The sequence below is a fragment of the Gopherus evgoodei genome, chromosome 11 (genome assembly GCF_007399415.2).
Source record: "Gopherus evgoodei ecotype Sinaloan lineage chromosome 11, rGopEvg1_v1.p, whole genome shotgun sequence".
In the NCBI taxonomy this organism is placed as follows: domain Eukaryota; kingdom Metazoa; phylum Chordata; order Testudines; family Testudinidae; genus Gopherus; species Gopherus evgoodei.
This window is the reverse complement of record NC_044332.1, coordinates 54,989,194-55,011,141: the sequence shown is the minus strand read 5'-3', so window position 1 is coordinate 55,011,141 and position 21,948 is coordinate 54,989,194. Positions and strand designations below refer to the sequence as shown.

Below are 21,948 nucleotides of genomic sequence, written 5' to 3'. Positions count from 1 at the left end.
AGTTACTTATTTATTTTAATCATGACAGAAAGCACATACTAGTTTAAGGCAGTGACTCTCCTGATGATGTACAGTAACTTTATGTATTTTTCCTTTTGGAAATATTAGACCAAATGTTCTGCTGGTGTTAATTGGTGCAGCTCTGTCTAAATCAGCTGAGCTGTTCCAGGTTGAACCAGCAGAGAATTTGGCCTACCGTTCATTTTTTGTTGCGGCTTTGTTTTAAAAATTCCAGTATCCAGTTTTAATCACTGTACTTTTTTTAACTAGGCCTGATATAAAATAACATGAATAATTCCCTTCTGTTTCTTATTCTTCTGTGGTTTTGAATTGTTCACATAGATTTTTATAGCTGATAACTATGTCAGATATAACACCACATTCATTTTTTATTATTCAGACTTCTTAATACAAACTCAAAATATTTTACATTTACCTCTTTTGCCTTAGTCTTCCTAGATTTATCATAGAATCATAGGACTGGAAGGGACCTTGAGATGTCATCTAGTCCAGTCCCCTGCACTCATCACAGGACTAAATATTATCTAGACCATTCCTGACAGGTATTTGTCTAACCTGGTCTTAAAAATGTCCAATGATGGAGATTCCACAACCTCCCTAGGCAATTTATTCCAGTGCTTATCCACTCTGACAGGAAGTTTTTCCTAATGTTCAACCTGCACCTCCCCTGCTGCAATTTAAGCCTATTGCTTCTTATCCTATCCTCAGAGGTTAAGAAGAACAATTCTTCATCCTCCTCCTTGTAACAACCTTTTATGTATTGGAAAACTGTTATCATATCCCTTCTCAGTCTTCTCTTTTCCACCCTAAACAAACCCATTTTTTTCATTCTTCCCTCATAGGTCATGTTTTCTAGACCTATAATCATTTTGTTGCTCTTCTCTGGACTTTCTCCAGTTTGTCCACGTCTTTCCTGGAATGTAGTGCCCAGAACCAGACACAGTATTCCAGTTGAGACCTAATCACTGCTGAGTAGAGCAGAAGAATTACTTCTCATGTCTTGCTTACAACACTCCTAATTCATCCCAGAATGATGTTCACTTTTATTTTTGCAACAGTGATACACTGTTGACTCATATTTAACTTGTGGTCCACTGTGACCCCTACATCCCTTTCTGCAGTACTCCTTCCTAGGCAGTCATTTCACATTTTGTATGTGTGCAACTGATGGTTCCTTCCTAAGTGTAGTACTTTGCATTTGACCTTATCGAATTTCATCCTATTTACTTCAGACCATTTCTCCAGTTTGTCCAGATCATTTTGAATTTTAATTCTATCCTCCAAAGCACTTGCAACCCCTCCCGGCTTGGTATCATCTGCAAACTTTATAAGTGTACTCTCTCTGCCATTATCTAAATCATTGATGAAGATACTGAACAGAACCAGACCCAGAACTGATCCCTGCAGGACCCCACTCATTATGCCCTTCCAGCATGACTGTGAACCACTGATAACTACTTTCTGGGAATGGTTTTCCAATCAGTTATGCACCCACCTTGTAGCAGGACCATCTAGGTTACATTTCCTGCGTTTGTTTATGAAAATGCCATGCAAGACAGCTTTATTAAAGCTTTACTAAGTCAAGATATAGCACGTTTAGCGCTTCCCCCTAACCACAAGTCTTGTTCCAAATGTCCATTGTTTTTACATCATTTCTAAACTTCCTTATGCAAGGAAGATAAGAGGATAATCCCTGTAATAGCTGTAAACAATATGAATCTTGAAAAGGTTTGCAAATGTTTGTATATTGGATATAACCATTCTTCATCAAGAACTCCTTCTGCAGATCTCCAGCTCCTGGCCACAATTGTCCCAACTTTCTGTATGCCAAGTACACTACTGTTTTGCAGATCCAGATATTAGGTGAGTTAATACAGTACAAGAGACCACAGCTGCAGCCACGCTAAGTTCCTTTCCATCAGCCATAAACAGGAGGCATCCAAATTTTTGCTGCTGCTTCACGTGCTTGTCCACTTTGGGTGTGCATACACTCCAAACATTTGAGGTCAGAGTGTTTTGGCCAGCAATGTCCATTGGGGCCACTCATGTAACCTGACTGTCCTCATGCCCCCATACCAAGGTCAGAAATGCTGAAGTGGGCTCAACCATCACTCAGTACCTCTTACTTCCCATGACTATGTGATGGAGCTTCTTAGTGTCTGCATCTGGGCGCATCATTTTTCACAGTCTCTTTTAGATGATTCTGTATGTTACTGATAGGTATGGTTAGTTAGGAAAGTTACCTGTTGACAGATTTTTTCTTATTTTTTAAGTTTTGGAAAAACTTCAATCCTTCCCCTTTTTTATCTTATCAGGAACGTCTTCCCAGTCTTGGGGCTTAGAGATGTCCCATACAAAGTTGTCCAACTCTAAGTATTGTGCCCTGCTTGTGCGGTGGCAATTCCCTTTAAGAATGGGAAACATCAGTTACAGTTTTTGTCTTGGGGAGCCTATATCCCTGACACAGGCTTGGTGTGCAAGTCCTTTTCTAAGAAGACTTTAAAAGGCAAGAGGGCACGTCTAAACATTTTTTGTTGTTGTTGTTGGTCTGGGGTCTGATCTGGCTAGGGCAGGCACCTCTCAAGAAGTTCCACCTCTGTCCAAAAGTGTGTCTGTGAATTCTGGCTCCCAGGCTTCATCTTCAAAGACGAGCTTTGGATGCAGCTAGGACTGTTAAACCTAAGTCTTCAGAGAAGGAGGAGCATCACCCCTCTGAGAAAAGCAAAGGCAAATACCCCCTGGGAACAGGGCCAGCTCTAGGTTTTTTGCTGCCCCGAGCAAAAAAAAAACATTTGGTTGCCCCTCGTCCCAGCCCTGGGCTCCCCCTGCACCTCCCTGCTGCCCCAGCCCTGGGCTCTCCCCCTCCCACACACCCCCTGCTGCCCAGTGCTCCTCCTTCCCCCCACCAGTGCCCCCCACACACACCTCCTGCCACCCCAGCCCTGGGCTTTCCCCCCCGCACACACCTGCACCCTCCTTCCGCCACAGCCCTGGGTCACTGGTAACTCGCTTCCAGGGCGGGTCATTCAGCAGGAATTTTGTATGTGCACAAAACACAGACAGAATTGGTTCCCATAAGGTTACAGAGCTGCAGTAAAGTGGAACAATTTTCAGCTTGTGTGATCGGAGGATATCTGGATGCATATTATAAGACTGTCCTCCATAAATGAGGAAAAGTTGAGGTGCCTTTATTATTCTTTTGTTCCACTCTTTCTTTCTATGGCGAATTTGCCAATGCAATATCACTGTCTTCCTTTTAAACAAACAAACAAACAAAAAGGCAATGGCTATTGAAAATAGCAATTCCAGTCCTAATAACCACTGGGAAGCATTTTATCCTACTTTTTCTACAGCAAGTTACAGTGGATCAATATATTTGATCTGGGAGAATTGAAGTAACAGCTGCCCAAACTGAGCTTGAGCACTCCTGAATTTTGAGGTGTTCAAATCTGGAAGGCAGGTGCTGGGCGTGGGGGGGCCTGTGGGCTCCGCGAGGGAGCATGGCAGCATGTATGCAGCAGCATGTATGGCGCTGCGTGGAGCCAGACAAGCTGGTCTGAGTGGCACGGTAAGGGGGCTAGGGGGTTGGAGAACGGGTAGAGGCTTCCGGGGGGGCAGTCAAGGGACAGGGAGCGGGGGGGGGGTTGGATGGGGCAGAGGTTCGGGGGGGCAGTCAGGCAGGGAGAAGGAGGGGTTAGATAGGTCAGGAATTCAGGGGGACAGTCAGGGGACAGGCAGCAGTTGGATTGGCATGGGAGTCCCAGGGGTTTTTCAGGGGACAGGTAGGGGTGAGGTTCTAGTGGCAAAGCTGGGGGGCGCCTCAGGAGGGGGCAGTTGGGCACAAGGAGAAGGGAGGCTTAGATAGGGGCTGGAGTCCCAGGAGGGGGCAATCACGAGACAAGGACCAGCAATGCTTAGATAGGGGGTGGGGTCCTGGGGGGCAGTTAGGGGCAGGGGTCCTGGGAGGGGGTGATCAGGGGGGGTGTTGGATGGGTTGGGGTTTCTGTGGGGGGCAGTTGGAGGGAGTGGATTGTTGCAGGGTGGGGCTACCCTCCCCGTGGAGCATCCTGTTTTCTGAATGTTAAAATATGGTATCCCTACCACTCACAGCACGCTGCCGCATGAAGTCCCCTTCCTTCCTTTCCAATCGGTAGTGGCCAAGGGAATGCTGGGAAATGTAGTTCTTTCTCTGCTCCAGGGCTGGCTCTATAGGCAGGGAGCTAACAAAGGAACTACAGCTCCCAGAGCCCCCTGTTGGTTCTCAGCTCCCAAGCAGGTGCTTGCTTTCTGGTGCCTAGAGCTGCCCCTGCCTGGGAATTTCCAGTAAAAACAAAGTTCAGGTCACCCCACTGCTCCCAATGGAAGAGTCTCCACACTCTGAGCTCCCTGGGAGCATGGTATCGGGGACTCCTTCACCGCTTTAGGATTGAAAGTTAATTGTGTCTGGTTCTGAGGCCAGACTATCAGGGGCTTCCTCAGCACTGAGCACTTCAGCACTGGCTATTATGGTACAAGTACCATTGGTACTGGTCTCTTTGGCGCTGCTCACTTCAGCATGAGTGGGTGAAACTAGACTCATCAGCACTGTCTACTCCCACCCCAAGGTAGACAATGCTGTCTACTCCCACCCCAAGGTTTACGGGACCACTTCTCTCAGTACCAAGGAAGTATGTAGTACTGAGGGATCTTCAGATTTCGGATGAGTTGTGATCTCCACTGCACTTCACAGATCTAAACATTGCCACTATGATAGCAATGCCCTCTACCTCATCAGCACTGAGCTCCTGGCTTAGCATTGTTATCTCTCAACTTACTATGATGCAACCTACCACCCCAGCTTTGGCAGCTCCTCACTGCCCTTCAGATCTACAATGCTTTTTTTCATCTTCAGATTCCCAACACGGCATGGAGGGATCCCCTATATATTCTCCATGGGACCCCCTTTTTTGAACCTTATGAATACAAGGAAGTGTCAAGGGCTTCAGACACTTTCAGATCTCAGGGGGTATAGGTGAAGGCATATACTCTAGTACCCTTCTTCCTGGCTCCCAGACCTTTTTGCTTGTAATGTTCCAACATTATCCTGTCTTCATCACTCAAGATGTCTCACTTCTGCATGACTTCTGTGAGTGAGAACCTCCTCCCTTACATCATCCCAGGATAACTACAGAGTCTCAGTTTTCAGCCCATGAATCTGATCTCCCTGAGGAACTATTTGAGGAGGAGCAGCCTCAGGCTCAATATCAGACGACGCCAGCTACTATCATCCCATCTGTACTTTGTCACCCAGATGATTACAAGAGCTTTCAAGGTCTGCTCAGACATGTAGCCAGTTTCCTTAAGATACCAGTGGATGACCTACAAGAGATCCCACATAAGCTCTTGAATGTTTTCCTGGCCTCCATGCCTTAGAGCTAACTCATAGCCCCAGCTGTGCCAATTAATCCATGTTTAAAGCACCACTAAACTCAGGTGAGAGGGTTTTACATATGGACAAGAGTGGGGGTAGAGGTAACACATAAATAAGAACCTAAATTAATTCAGCAGTGTAGATGTAATCTAAGTGACAATTTTTTCCATGGTGTACTTATTCAGAACAGATTGTAACGGTTCCATTCAGCGCTATGTGACTAGTTAGTTCTGGAATTCCAGAGACAATATTGAAAACTAGGGATAATACTTGTTGAGCGAAGAAGTGATAACACTGCTCTACAGCCAAAATGCTTCTGAAATAAGTGTAGTCCAACTTTACTAATTCTGGGTCACTGAGAATGAAAATGATGCTTAAAATTGTTGATTGGCTCTAGTTTTCAATATATGCTATTGGGTCAGTATATACGACCCTTGACTTGGGAATGGCGGAGGATAAGTGAGTTATAAAGGGAAGGGATCTCAATTTAAACCAGAAATGACTAAAATACATCTTTGACTGGATCTAGGAATAAATCTATGACTGGGTTTGGAAAATACTTGCTTTTTAGGCAAAACAATGAGTGATGCCATCTGAAGCTGGTATTGCATCATACATGTTATGAATTGCATCATGTTATTCCTAGACATCATGGATGTTGCAGTCATAATGAAGCTTACATCACTCTGCTGAACAAATTGCCCTATATCAGCTCTAGAAATCATACAGTGTCATGCTCTCTTATTTGTCAGTGTTTGATTTTGCAAAGGGACACATTTCTGTTTAGCCAAAGTGAGCAGAGATGCCTCGTACGTGTGTGAACAGTGCAGATAACTTCTACTATGTTTGTGGTGAAGTGACTTTTGCATCACAAAAGCGCAGTATAACCACTATGGTTAAGAAAGCCTATCACCTTTCTTTTGGCTGCAAAATTGGAGATCAGGACAAGAGGTGGGCCCCACACATATGCTGCAAGACTTGTGCAACAAATCTTTGCCAGTGGTTGAACAGGAAAAGGAAATCTATGCCTTTTTCAGTGCCAATGATTTCCAGAGAGCCAACAGATCATCCCAGCAATTGTTACTTCTGCATGGTGCCTCCAGTTGGGAAAGGTGTGTCAAAGAAGAAAAAGTGGACTGTGCATTATCCAAACATTCCATCAGCTATACGACGAGTACCCCACAGAGAAGGACTGCCGGTTCCTGATGCACCAGAATCATTCTCACTTGAGTCAGACGAGGAAGAGGAAGAGGATGAGACTTCTGGTCCTGAACCATCAATGTCACAGGACCCACATTTTCTCCCATCCTCCTCCTCTGAACCACACCTCCTAACGCAAGGTGAAGTGAATGACCTTGTCAGGGATTTAGAACTACCCAAGAGTAAGGCAGAGCTGTTGGGCTTCAGACTACAGCAGTGGAATCTCCTGGCAGGCTATCAGGGCGAATGGAGCCCATCAATGCTTGCAAACTATTGCTGGACAGTGACAAGAGATGCTCCATTTAATGAATACAAGAGACAAGCCAAGAAGCGCCGAGTAGACACTGAATAGGACTAAACTATGTACATAATAGTTTTTTGCCTTTTGTTTCATAATACATTTTATTTATATAACCCTTTTGCTGATTTTTAAAGTGTTACGTAAACAGGACAGGTGAAATATTATCATGTAAAGCAACCATAAACACATAAAAAGACCTAGGTTTACAATTTGATTAAAACTCTACTATCTACACAATATACATAGACATAAAATGTAAAAACTTAAATATCTTAGAACCAGTAGCCAATCAGTTGTTTTAATTGTCATATTTGAATTCAGCACATCAAAATACATAATAAATATCACATTTTATCTCTGAAGCAGATGGCTTCTTTAAAATTGTAGACCAGTGTAATGAGAGGATCTTGCTTCAATAATCTTATAGGAAAATTATGCCTGAGTCTTTTCAGAGGAGTAAGAGCTGTTTTAAAGTGTTTCAGTTTAGAGGAGGATGCATTTTTCTTTCCAATCTAACTTTTTTCTTTGCCTCAGACCTTTGCTATATGCTTTTCAAATTACTGTTTAATTTTATTTCTCTTCTCATGAAACTTTAATCTAAAAGTTTAACATCCCATGCACTTCAGATTTTATATGATTGTATTATATACAAAAACTTAAAGTATTGTTATGTTTAATTATTTCATAAATAAATTGGAATGCTCCAGTCAGCTTCAAAAGAAAAATTAATGATTTAAATCTCTGTCATATAGAAATGTCATATACAGTTGTTGACCCTGAGTGTAGCTTAATATTTTTATAATCTAAAATTAGTTGTTCATGTATCTGTTTTAAATGTTTAAATTCTGGCTGTCTCATAGATCCAAATTTCAATGTAATAGAGGTGGTTGATTTGTTAGCTTGTTCAAAATAGGAGTTTTATTTACATTTGGCTCTTTATTCTTTTATTCACCAAAAATTCAGCCATCCCACTCTAGTAATGTTAGTTTTTTCTTAATAAAAAGCTTAGACAACCAAGTAACAAAGAGCAGCCTGGAGCAGGAGACCTCAGTCATACAATCTTTCCTCCTTTCATGGATTACTGGTCTGGATGGAACATGATTTCTTTTTTTGGCTATGGAAACAATGATCTTCTTTAGAGAGTTACAGAACCCCACGTGTGTAGTAATTGTCCAGTTTATCAGAAACAGAGATTTGGGGCCCCGTGTTTAAGAAGAAACCAACCTATAATAAGCACAAAAAATATATAACAACTGTCCTCTTGGAGTAACATCTCTTGCTTGTAAACTTAGTTTCAGCAAAATCAAGACGTACATTTAACTGGCCTATGTATCCTCTTGTGATATCCTTCCTTAAATTAGGGTCTGATCAGGTGAAGTTCAGTGTGCAGGTAGACTGCTGCACCTTCTTGGAGCTCTGTTGACTTTGTAGTGGGGAATCTATGTGGTTGCTACACTCCACCCATGGATCTTATATTGTAACAGGGCCATAAGTGTGTTTGTGCAATGGGACCTTAATTCTGCTTGAGGCCTTAAAGTATTGCTGCAATATTTATAAATAAATACTGATAAATTTGGTTACTTTGTGGGGGGGCGTTTCTATGTGGCCACCTTCTTGTTTTTGCATTAAAATCAGGGGTTTTCTCAGAAATAATGTGTCTGGCACAAACAACTTTGCATCTGCATTTTTTTTTCTGTAGTGTGATCTTGACCAATAAAATACTGTCTCCTGATGGAAAAACAAGCTATCAAACATAATAAAAATGTAAATCATTTACTATCTTCATTTTTTTTCACATAACTGTACATTAAAACTGTTAGACCTAAAAATATTGATTCATTTATATTATTCCTTTACAGTCCCAGTGGGTCTTTATTATCCTGCTTGGAGCAAGTTAAGACATACCTGCTGACTGATGGAACCTGCAAATGTGGCTTGGAATGTCCTCTCATTCTTCCCAAGGTAAAAAGTAGCTTTAAATGTGTATGCTACAGTGCCTATCAAATAAATTATGATGTCATTATTTCTGCCATGCCATAATTTCATTCGTCATAGACTCATAGGTCAGAAGGGACCAATATGATCATCTAGTCTGACCTCCTGCACAAGGCAGGCCACAGAACCCTACCCATCCACTTTTATAACAACCCCTAACCCAGGACTGAGTTATTGAAATCCTCAAAATTGGTTTGAAGACCTCAAGCTGCAGAGAATCCATCAGCAAGCGACCCATGCCCCATGCTGCAGGGGAAGACGAAAAACCTCCAGGGCCCCTGCCAATCCGCCCTGGAGGAAAATTCCTTCCCAACCCCAAATATGGCGATCAGTTAAACCCTGAGCATGTGGGCAAGACTCACCAGCCAGCACCCAAGAAAGAATTCTCTGCAGTAACTCAGTTCCCATCCCATCCAACATCACCCCGCAGACCACTGAGCAGACTTATCTGGTGATAATCCAAGATCAATTGCCCAAATTAAACTATCCTATCATAACATCCCCTCCATATACTTATCAAGCTTAGTCTTAAAACCAGATAAGTCTTTTGCCCCCACTACTTCCCTCGGAAGGCTGTTCCAGAACTTCACTCCCCTAATGGTTAGAAATCTTTGTCTAATTTCAAGTCTAAACTTCCTAATATCCAGTTTGTACTCATTCGTCCTCGTGCCTACATTAGTACTAAACTTAAATAATTCCTCTGCCTCCCTAACGTTAACCCCCCGGATATATTTATATAGAGCAAGCATATCCCCCTGCAGCCTTCTTTTGGCCAGGCTAAACAAGCCAAGCTCTTTGAGTCTCCTTTCATAAGGCAGGTTTTCCATTCCTTGGATCATCCTGGTAGCCCATCTCTGGACCTGTTCCAGTTTGAATTCATCCTTCTTGAACATGGGACACCAGAACTGCACACAATATTCCAGATGGGGTCTCACCAGCGCCTTATACAACGGTACTAACACCTCCTTATCCTTGCTGGAAATACCTCGCCTGATGCATCCTAAAATCGCATTTCCTTTTTTAACAGCCGTATCACATTGGCGGCTCATAGTCATCCTGCTATCAACCAATACCCCAAGGTCCTTCTCCTCCTCTGTTGCTTCCAACTGATGCGTCCCCAACGTATATCTAAAATTCTTATTATTAATCCCTAAGTGCATGACCTTGCACTTTTCACTATTGTATTTCATCCTATTACTATTACTCCAGTTTACAAGGTGGTCCAGATCTTCTTGAATAGTATCCCTGTCCTTCTCCGTGTTAGCAATACCCCCCAGCTTTGTGTCATCCGCAAACTTTATTAGCACATTCCCGCTCTTTGTGCCAAGGTCAGTAATAAAAAGGTTAAATAAGATCGGTCCCAAAACCGATTCTTGAGGGACTCCACTAGTAACCTCCTTCAAGCCTGACAGTTCACCCTTCAATACGACCCGCTGGAGTCTCCCCTTTAACCAGTTCCTTATCCACCTTACAACTTTCATATTCATCCCCATCTTTTCCAATTTAACTAACAGTTCCCCATGTGGAACCGTGTCAAACGCCTTACTGAAATCGAGGTAAATTAGATCTACCGCATTTCCTTTATCTAAGTAATCTGTCACCTTCTCAAAGAAGGAGATCAGATTGGTTTGGCACGATCTACCTTTAGTAAATCCATGTTGCAATTCGTCCCAATTACCATTGACCTCTATGTCCTTAACTACTTTCTCCCTTAAAATTTTTTCCAAGACCTTTCATACTACAGACGTCAAGCTAACAGGCCTATAATTACCCGGATCACTTTTATTCCCTTTCTTAAAAATAGGAACTACGTTAGCAATTCTCCAGTCGTACGGCACAACCCCCGAGTTTATCGATTGCTTAAAAATTCTCTCTAACGGGCTCGCAATTTCACGCGCCAGTTCCTTTAATATCCTCGGATGGAGATTGTCTGGGCCCTCCGATTTTGTCCCATTAAGCTGTTCAAGTTTGGCTTCTACCTCAGTTGCGGTAATATCCACCTCCATATCCACATTCCCGTTTATCATCCCTCCATCATCGCTAAACTCCTCACTAGTCTTATTAAAAACTGAGGCAAAGTACTTATTTAGATATTGGTCCATGCCTAGGTTATCCTTAACCTCCATTCCATCCTCAGTGTATAGCGGCCCCACTTCTTCTTTCTTTGTTTTCTTCTTATTTATGTGGCTGTAGAACCTTTTACTGTTGGTTTTGATTCCCTTTGCAAGGTCCAGTTCAATGCGGCTTTTAGCCTTCCTCACTTTATCCCTACATGTTCTGACCTCACCAAGGTAGCTTCCCTTGCTAATCTCGCCTTTCTTCCACTCCCTGTAAGCTTTCTTCTTTTTTCTAATCCCCTCTCTGAGTTGCTTGCTCATCCAGCTTGGCCTACAACTCCTGCCCATGGTTTTTTTCCCCTTTCTTGGGATGCAGGCTTCCGACAATTTCTGCAGGTGCGACTTAAAGTAATTCCAGGCCTCCTCCGCATTTAAATCCACAAGTTCCTCTGTCCAATCCACTTCCCTAACTAATTTCCTTAACTCTTTAAAGTTAGCCCTTGAGAAGTCGAAAACCCTAATCCCAGATCTACATTCGTTTATCCTTCCATTCGTTTATCCTATTTAAGTGGTACACTTATGAGGACATACCATGCAGTTTAGATCCAAAATACAGGATACTTTTTGTTTTTGTGCAGGAGTTGGTTGGTTGGTTGGTTGGAGGAAAGAAGTCAGGGCAGTGGGAGTATAAAACCTAATATGAATACAAATATTTTTCATGATTTTATTTTTATTTAAATTTTCCATTTGTTTAAACTTTTGCTTGTAGTGTTGGAAACGTAATGCAATAGGATTGTACTAGTGCATGAGAACCAGAAAATGAAACTGACTAATCAGGAACACCGCCGGCTTTTTTGGCGCCCTAGGCAGCAGAAGGTCTCGCCCCCAAAATACTGCCAATGACTGGGGCGGCCGAAGATCTGGCCGCCACGGTCACCACCCCGCAAATGTTAGTGCCCTAGGCGACTGCCTAGGTTGCCTAATGGGTTGCGCCTGCCCTGTGACTAATATAGTAGTTTCAATGAAAGCTGATGACACTCAGCACCTTCCGTAGAATTCTCAACACCTTTGGGTTCTGGCCAATAATTTGTTTTCTGCTTATAAAATATGCATTATTAACATACATTGAGTGCCACCACTCTTATATAGCTCTTCTTTATATTTACATGCAATAAAGAACTATGTAAGAGTAGCTTTTCTGTAATATCCAAAAATTAGGTCAAGTATTGGTAAAATCCTGAAATTCATAATACTGATATTAGTGTACAATCATAAACTATTGTTCTTAATCCCAACCACCTATGGGATCTCATTTTTTTTTAAACTGGATATATAGTGCACTAATGCTGCTTTCTTTAAAATTCTGTTAAAATAAAATAAAGGGCAGGTTGCATACCTTTATTTGCTTTCTATATTTATCAAAATTATCATTGGTTTAACAGTAATCAATGCTGCAATGCACTTGGGACATAGATTCTTTCTCCTTCCCCATCACCACTCACCAAAACACACACCTCAAAAGAGAAATGTGGTAAATTATTTCCCTCCATCCTCCCTTACCACGTAGCCTCATTACTACTGCACCCAGCCTTAGGCATCCACTCATTTTTTAGTCATACCAAAACTATGGTGCTCTTTCATATACCCTCTCTAACCCAGCCCTCTCTTGATCAGTGGCTGGCTAGTTGAACTGCTTTAGGAATTCATTTTCTCGATGAGTCTCCTCTAGTTGGGTGGACAGAGAAAGGAGGAGATGTGAGTGGTGGGTGAAAGTGAGAGAGGACCAACCCTCCATGGTGGAAGCAGGAAAAACAAGAAGGCATATACCACCCATCACTGTCTGGATTCAGCAGACTCTTTCTGCAGCTGGAGTGCAGGATCGCCAGCAGCATCCAATAAAGGAGATTTTAGGACAGTCTAGGGGTGAGACAAGAGATCCTCCAAAACATGCTAAAAGGCTGATGTACCATGAAATGTAAGACATGTGAGGGGGATTATTTAAGGAATTAAGGCACATTTAGTTTTAACCTGATTGCATTTCCAGTTGGGGTATATTTTTGGAGTTTGCTACCTTTTGTTATGAATGTATCTAATATTAGGATTATTTTTTTCAGGTATTTAATTTTGATCCTGGAGCTGCTGTGAAACAGAGAACTGCTGAAGATGTTAAAGCAGATGAAGATGTCACTAAGCTATGCATCCATAAACGGAAAATTATTGCTGTGGCTACACTTCATAAAAGCATGGAAGCTCCGCATCCTTCACTGGTTCTTACTAGTCCTGGGGGTGGAACAAGTGAGTAATATTATTCAAGAAAAGAAAGATTAATTTGACTACATGATTTTTAAAAATTAGAAATTACTTCTCTAAAACAGTAAATAACTAATTTCAACCCCCTATGCTGATGAAACCTTAGGGAGGAGAATTTTAAAGTAGAAAAGTAACAACAAATCCAAATTTAAGATACATACAGAGATGTTAACAGACACAACTGTACATGGTACATATGTACTTTAGTATTTTTGGAGTACTATTTATGATTTTAAAGGTCTGCCTTAATACATACGTGCAATGTAACTAATGCTCTAAGAAGCCTTAACTTTGGAGTTTTGTGACTGCTATGCATTTCTATTTTCAGCTTTATCATTGCATGAATGTACTGTAGCGTTCTTAATGTAGTTTTTGTATTATATTTCTATAAAAGGAAAGAAGAAAGAAAATAATATGCTTATCCCCAGCCAACTAATCCCAGCTGCCCAGTTTTCCCTACGTTCCTTCCTGACTACACTGTTATCCATCTCCCAGTTGAAGAAACCCTTCCAATACACAGCTCTTCCCAAAACTAAGTGCCCCAGCAAATATAAGAAGATTGCTTCTTTAGATAGGCACACTTCCATACATTTTAATATGTATCTATAGGCCACATTCCATGATATGTACTTGCATAGATTTAATTTTGTTATTTAATCATAGAGTCAAATGTTACATGCATTTGAATAAGCCATCTAACTGCTGTTGAAACATACACATTTATGTATATTTTGTGGAGGCTGTGTTAGTTTCTGCAGCTGTTAAGGGGCAGTGGAAGACAGTTTGTCATAGTGGTGTAGTGGGGAGAGACTGGCAACCAGGGTGAAGGCTTGGCCTGTCACTGCAGTTTGTGTGCTGGCCTTGTGGCTGGTAGGGTTCCCAGGCATCAGGTTTTCATCTGGAACACCCTCTCTAAAAGGGACCCTGGAAGCTCCAGTCAGCACAGCTGATCAGGCCACTAAACTCCAATTGGCTGCAGTGGGGCAGGCAAGTTCCATTCCCAACTCTATGTGGCTCCCGAGAAGCGGCCAGCATATCCCTCCAGCTCTTAGGCAGATGGGTGGTCAGAGCTCCCTTCCACACTCTGAACCCCTTGACCCTAGCCTGGAGACACTTTCTGTAGCCCAAAATCCTCATCCCAACCCCATCCCACAGCCCTCACCCTGCCACACATACACCCCAACCCTCTGCCGCATTCCAGAGCTCCCTCCCACACTCCGAACTCCTCGGCCCCACCCCTCAGCCCACACTCCATGCCCCTTGACTCCACCTCCAGCCCGGAGCATCCTCCTGCACCCCAGTCCCCTGCCCCAGCCTGGTGAAAGTGAGCAAGGGTGGGGGAGAGCAAGCAACAGAGAGAGGGGGGATGGAGTAAGCAGGGGCGAGGCCTCGGGGCAGGGGTGGGACAAGGGTGTTTGGTTTTCTGCAATTAGAAAGTTGGCAACTCTAGTCACTGGGGAGATGGGAATTTACTACTTGTCAATGGGGGGATTTATATGCGCCTTTACATATATTTGAATGTGCAGTCTCTCTTAACCAAATTAAATTTTGCATGTTCTGAGGCTGCATGCCAAGAATGCAGTGGTGCTCTGTAAGGTGAAATGAATGCAGTCTGAGGTGCAAATACCTAAAGTAAGCCAATTTGGCAGAAAAGCGTCCATATTTGTTTCTGCTGTTTATGATGCCATCCCTAAGGCAAAAAGAGGAAATAGAGGATTTAGAAAAAATAGATATTGATTGGTAGGTAGAAAAGGAAAACAATCTTTATCTATGTGTGAGAACTAGTACTGAGGCTGGAATTTAATTTATTATGCACTCACAGTATATCTGTAATGCAAATGTACACAGTTTGTATATAGGTACACATGTGTACACGCTCTAAATAAGGCCCTTCACCCTGAAAAATAAAAGAGGGAGAGAGAGTCCCCTTCCAACTCCCTACCTGGAACTCAAATCCTAACCTACTGACCCTGTAGAGCAGGGATCGGCAACCTTTGCTATAGAGCCTTAATAAATAAATAATACGACAACAACAACAATAGCATCATATCTGCAATTTAGAGGCAAAATAAATAATTTTATATTCACTTAATTGAAAGGATTTTGTTTAAACTTTTCAAAATTAAATATCTTTTTCATGGTGATATATCCATTCATTCTAAATAATTTGATCTGCTTTTTTTCTTTTTGTGTTTTTGATATTCTAATATCATCATATACTCAAAGTATTGTTTAGTCCTACCATTGTGTACTTTCAGCATATTATTTTTTAAAATATAATATTGATAAACATGATTGCCTAGAATTAAAATATAAATAATTAAAAACTCGTGTGGTTTCTCAATTACAATTAGAAACAGAAAAGCTGACTTCAAATTTTAATGAAAAAAGATGATACGTTTAAACTTATTGTTTTAATTTTACATTTAATAATCAGTGTAGAAGCTCTTTAAGAGCCAAATCATATGGTCCAAATAAAGGCCGTGGAAAGCCCTGGGTTGTTCCGCTACATAGACAAGTCTGCGTTGCAGCTGGAAGTTTGCCTCCTGGCCTGGGCAAACATACTCACCTTTGCCCTGCTTGAACTAGCATGCTTAAAACAGCAGTGTGGATGTTGCGGCAGGGATGCAGCTTAGCCTAGCCACCTGAGTTCAGACCTTCAGGGTTGGGCAGGCTTGGATTAAGGCAGCAAGCCCAAGCCGTCATTTGTGCCAGAACATCCACATTGCGATTTTAATTGAACTAGCTTAACCAGTGCTACCGTGAACCTGTCTGCCTGGGGAAGGCGCGCTTCCAGCTGCTATGTGAACATACCCCATGAGCACTAAGTGTGAAAAGGGGCTTTCAGGTGATTGGCCATACTCCCTTACAGAGTGTGATGCAGCGCTTCCATGGGTTATTGCAGCTTGGAGAACAGCCAGATGCAGGACTGGGAAGATTCTATATCCAGCCTAGAGACTTTCCAGCACAATGCCCACTTTATTCAAGCTGCATATTGGGGAGAGAATTTAGCCCTGATTGCCTATGATGGTTATTTTCATGGTTTCTTGTTTTATTTCAGGGGGAACTGGAAGCAACCCTTACGATTAGCTGCCTAGTGCTTTTCATTATAAAAGTTTCTTGGGATTTTTTATTTTTACTTTTTTGAGATGCTTGAACATCTCTGTTGTTTGCAACAGGCCTTTGAAATTTCACTCAGGTTTGACTGACTTATAGACTATTTAAAAATCACCATTTCCCTTCAGTTGTTTGCGTTCCACAGGAAAACTTTGGTATCATGGCAAAATAATAACTGCACACAAACATTCTAAAGAGTTCAGCCCAAGTCAATGCTGAAGCAGCAACACAACCATACACTGTACTGAGAATGCCTAGGAGCTGCAAGAGCAGCTATTGTGGCAACAATTGTGGAAGAGCTGGACTGGGAGCCACCACCTCCAGTACACTCCCAGAGCTGGCACGTGACTCCGTCCCATATTTTTCCCTCATCAGCTATGAGCTACCCTTACTTTTAGGGGAATAAAGAGAGAGATGCAGGTCTCACCCTGTAAGCCCCTCAGTCCCAGTACATGACCTCCAGCAGCCTATCTTCTACTCCCATATGGAACAGGAGCCCCTCCTTTCCTGTGGAGTGGGGTGTGAGAGAGAGCAGAACTGGGCACAGCATATGCCCACGGCACCCAGCCCATGATGCCAGATGCCCATTTTTCCTTTGGAATAACCACCTTCTGCTGCTGCTGCCAGCTAACCTACCTGTAGTTAGAATCATAGAATATCAGGGTTGCAAGGGACTTCAGGAGGTCATCTAGTCTAACCCCTGCTCGAGGCAGGACCAGTCCCCAGACTGATTTTTGCCCCAAATCCCTAAATGGCCCCTTCAAGAATTGAACTCACAACCCTGGGTTTAGCAAGTCAATGCTCAAACCACTGAGCTAACCCTCCCCCCAAAGGATAGTTAGTCTGGTAACTGAAGTGGTAGCAGCCTGTGCTGAGGTGCTGAAAGTTTGGGGGTCAAACCCTGATGATGATTACGGCTGTGTGTCTGTCACAGAGGTTACAGAAGTCATGGATTCCATGACTTTCTGTGACCTCCATGACTTCTACAGCGGCCAGCAGCAGCAGTCTGGCTGTGTGTGAGGGAGCAGGGAGCTGGGGTGCAGGGTGGTGCTTACCTGGGGGTAAGGGGCTACCTGGCTTCCACTGGCATATCCCTGCAGCTCCTAGACAGAGTGACCAGGAGGTCCATGCACTGCCTGTGCCCACAGGTGCTGCCCCTGAAGCTCACATTGGCTGCCGTTCCCAGCCAATGGGAGCTGTGGAGCCAGTGCTTGTGGCAGGAGCAGCGTGTGGAGCCCACCTAGCTACCCCTCCCCCTACAAGCATCAGGGACATGCTGGTCAGAGACAGGTAGGGTGCCTGCCAGCCCTAAAAGCCCTCCCTCCTGCTCCTGGCACCAGCAAGGGTCCCGGGGTGCCGTTTTCGTTAGGGGTATATAGTAAACGTCAAGGACAAGTCACGGGCTGTGAATTTTTGTTTACTGCCCATGACCTGTCCATGACTTTTACTAAAAATACCTGTGACTAAAACGTAGCATTAATGATGATGTGTGAGAGGAGGAAGGTTATTACAGTTACATAAAACATTGTTTATACCTATCTTCTAGGGGGGTAATTATGAAACAATGTAGTTTTTTCTATGCCAAAAGAAAGTTATTTAAATAGTAAAGTCAAACACTTGAAAGTTAGGAAATGACTCATGTCCGATTGCCCATGCAACCTCAGTTTTGCTTCTTTTGTTTTTGTACTATTTTTGAACAGGCAACCATAAATCTGGGATTTCCTAACTTTTGAATATTTGCTTTGGAATCTAAATCACTTTTTCTTTGTATTTTTATGTAATAGCTATAGATGTATATGAATGTGTAAAACTTAATTTTTAAACAGTTTTCTAAATAGTAATTACTGTTTCTTTAATATCAGGTGCAACTCCAGTAGTACCTTCTCGAGCAGCAACTCCAAGATCAATGAGGAATAAATCACATGAAGGAATTACAAATTCTGTGATCCCAGAATGTAAAACGCCTTTCAAGTTAATGATAGGGGCATCTAATGCCATGGGTAGGCTTTATGTACAAGAAGTGACTGGAAGCCAGCAACAAGATCTCCATTCTATCTATCCTAGGCAGAGATTGGGCAGTAATGATCATGGACAGAAGTCTCCATATCGTGGCAGTCATGGTGGAATGCCTAGTCCAGCTTCATCAGGATCACAGATATATGGAGATGGCTCAATCTCTCCTAGGACTGATCCACTTGGAAGCCCTGATGTTTTCACAAGGAACAATTCCAATTTTCATGGAGCATCCAACTCTAGTCCTGTTCACATGAACAGGACTCCTTTATCTCCACCTTCAGTAATGCTACATGGTTCTCCAGTTCAGTCATCCTGTGCAATGGCTGGAAGGACTAATATACCTCTTTCCCCAACCTTGACCACAAAAAGCCCAGTAATGAAAAAATCCATGTGTAATTTTTCAGCTAGTATGGAACTACCACGAGCAATGTTTCACCATAAACCACCCCAAGGCCCACCTCCACCTCCTCCACCTTCTTGTGCTCTTCAGAAAAAGCCATTAACATCAGAGAAAGATCCACTTGGCATTCTTGACCCTATTCCTAGCAAGCCAGTTAATCAGAATCCTGTTATCATTAACCCAACTACTTTCCATTCTAATGTCCATTCTCAGGTACCTGTAATGAATGTAAGCATGCCTCCTGCTGTTGTCCCTTTGCCAAGCAATCTCCCTTTGCCAACTGTAAAACCTGGTCACATGAACCATGGAAGTCATGTACAAAGAGTTCAGCATTCAGCTTCAACCTCCCTCTCTCCTTCACCAGTGACATCCCCAGTTCATATGATGGCATCTGGGATTGGAAGGATTGAGGCATCTCCCCAAAGATCACGTTCATCTTCCACATCATCAGATCATGGAAATTTCATGCTGCCTCCAGTAGGACCACAGTCATCTTGTAGTGGTATTAAAGTTCCTCCCAGGTCACCAAGATCAACAATAGGATCTCCAAGACCATCTATGCCATCAAGCCCTTCCACCAAGCCTGATGGACTTCATCAGTACAAGGACATCCCTAACCCAATAATTGCTGGAATGAGTAATGTGCTAAATCCTCCAAGCAATGCAGTTTTTCCTACTGCATCTGCTGGAAGTGGTCCCCTGAAGAGTCAGCCTGGTTTGCTGGGAATGCCTTTAAATCAGATCTTGAATCAGCACAATGCTGCCTCTTTTCCAGCAAGTAGTTTACTCTCAGCAGCAGCCAAAGCACAGCTAGCAAATCAAAATAAACTTGCTGGTAACAACAATAGCAGCAGTAGCAATTCTGGAGCTGTTGCCAGTGGTGGCAACAATGAAGGACATAGCACTTTAAACACCATGTTTCCTCCTGCTGCCAACATGCTTCTACCAACAAGTGAAGGCCAAAGTGGTCGAGCAGCACTACGAGATAAACTGATGTCTCAGCAAAAAGACCCTTTGAGGAAAAGGAAACAACCAACTACCACAGTATTGAGTTTGCTTAGACAGTCTCATTTGGATAATTCTGGAGTTCCTAAACCTGGATCTGATTTGATAAGAAAGCAAAATCAAGGTTCATTTCCCATCAGTTCTATGTCTCAGTTACTTCAGTCCATGAGTTGTCAAAGCTCTCATATGAGCAGCAATAGTACCACTGGTTGTGGGAGCTCAAATACTGTTTTGCCTTGTTCTGCTAACCAGATGCATTTTACAGACACCAATATGAACTCTGGCACTCTTCAGAATTCATTGACACAGAGCTTACCTTTAAGAGGGGAAGGTATGCACTGCCAGAATGCAAACACTAACTTTGTCCATGGTACTAGCCCAGGCCCAAACAACCACCTTGCAGGCTTAATAAATCAGATGCAGGCTAGTGGGAACTGTGGGGTGCTCAATCAGTCAGGAATGGCTTTAGGAAATTCATTACATCTGAACCCACCTCAGTCAAGAATCCACGCATCCTCCACTCCACTGATACCAAACAGCATTGTTAGCAGCTGTAATCAAACAAGTCCTCAAGCAGGTAGGTTTCCTTTTAAAAGAGTACCCAAGTGTCTGACAGTTTTGAACTCTGTTATGAATTGTTTCTAAATGTATATTTTCATTTAATCACATAGGCATAAAAAGTATGCCTATCTCAGACTGATTACCAAAAAAAACCCACAATCAAACTAAGACAAAAACAGCAGTAGAATAAAATCAGCTTTTCTTTACACCAAAGCATATGAGTTCATAACACCTTTTGCTCAGAACAGGCACACCCATGAATCTGTGAGTCGCCCCTTTATATGGTTTGGGCCTCTGATCTTATCCTCATCTAACAGGTGTTTAGCTGATCGCCATATTTGGGGTCAGGAAGGAATTTTCCTCCGGGGCAGATTGGCAGAGGCCCTGGAGGTTTTTCGCCTTCCCCTGCAGCATGGGGCATGGGTCACTTGCTGGTGGATTCTCTGCAGCTTGAGGTCTTCAAACCACAATTTGAAGACTTCAATAACTCAAGCATAGGTTAGGGGTTTGTTATAGAAGTGGATGGGTAGGGTTCTGTGGCCTGCTTTGTGCAGGGGGTCGGACTAGATGATCACATTGGTCCCTTCTGACCCTAGAATCTATGTATCTATGTTCACAAAACCTGGAGTGCCCCCCTCCCCATTAACTCCTACAAAACCCTAATCCTCCCAATAGATTAAATCTATATACCTGTCCAGACTGATAAATACCTCAGCTGTCCCCAGACATCGCCCAAATAGATCAGTTTTGTAGCATATCCAAAAGGTCAACAGATTTGGGCTATTTAAGACCAAGGAGAGTGAATTTCTAAGTTATGCGGCTGTGGTACTATGGCACAGGAGACAGAGAGAGTTCTCAAGTGATCAGGTCTCAATATGATTAGAATTTTATATGTCCTAAGCAACACCTTTCAACTCTACCCAGAAATCCACAAGCAGCCAAGACAGTCTCTAGAGCACTGTTCATGGTCATGGCAAGATACACTTAATAAGCGGACCACTGCCTTCTACACCAGCTTCAGTTGCTGGATTGATTTAAGAGGAAGCCCCATGTAGAACATATTTCAGTAGTCTAATCAACGAAATCTTGGATAAAGGTAGCACGGTCCATATCCAAGAGTGGAGGTTGTAACCTCCTGACCAGACACAGATGGGAAAAAATGCCATCATGGATGGGTAACAAGATCCCAAAATTGCGGTTAACTGACAAGCGGCAGGCAAACACCCTCAGTAACAGAAACCAACATAATCATTTTCACATTCTGTGGCTGCTTCTCCAACCTACCAACACCATCTGAGTCCTCTTTGGATTGAACTTCTGCCAATTCATTCAAATCTATGCCCAGTCCCTACCCAACACTACAAAAGAAGCTCAGCCGCATCTTCTGTGTTGGATAAAATGGAGATAGAGAGCCGAATATCAGCAAACTGAAAACACTTCCATCCCTCCCTTTCACAAACACTCCCTGTATATCTTGAGCACTGATGGCATTAAGTCCTTTGTCTAATGATTGACTAATTGCAATCCTTCATAACATGTTGTTTTGCTAGGGGAT

The 21,948-nt window shown here is 42.8% G+C and overlaps 1 protein-coding gene across 7 annotated transcripts in view; it reads left to right on the top strand.

Moving 5' to 3' along the window:
• Positions 1-21,948, top strand: part of MBD5 (methyl-CpG binding domain protein 5) — a 218,132-nt gene that overhangs the window by 130,679 nt on the left and 65,505 nt on the right. For all 7 annotated transcript variants that reach the window (XM_030579840.1, XM_030579839.1, XM_030579838.1 and 4 more), the window contains 3 exons: positions 8,792-8,894; positions 13,099-13,279; positions 18,274-20,409. In XM_030579840.1, the coding sequence (XP_030435700.1) occupies positions 8,792-8,894; positions 13,099-13,279; positions 18,274-20,409 (2,420 nt within the window). The remainder of the gene's footprint in view (positions 1-8,791; positions 8,895-13,098; positions 13,280-18,273; positions 20,410-21,948) is intronic.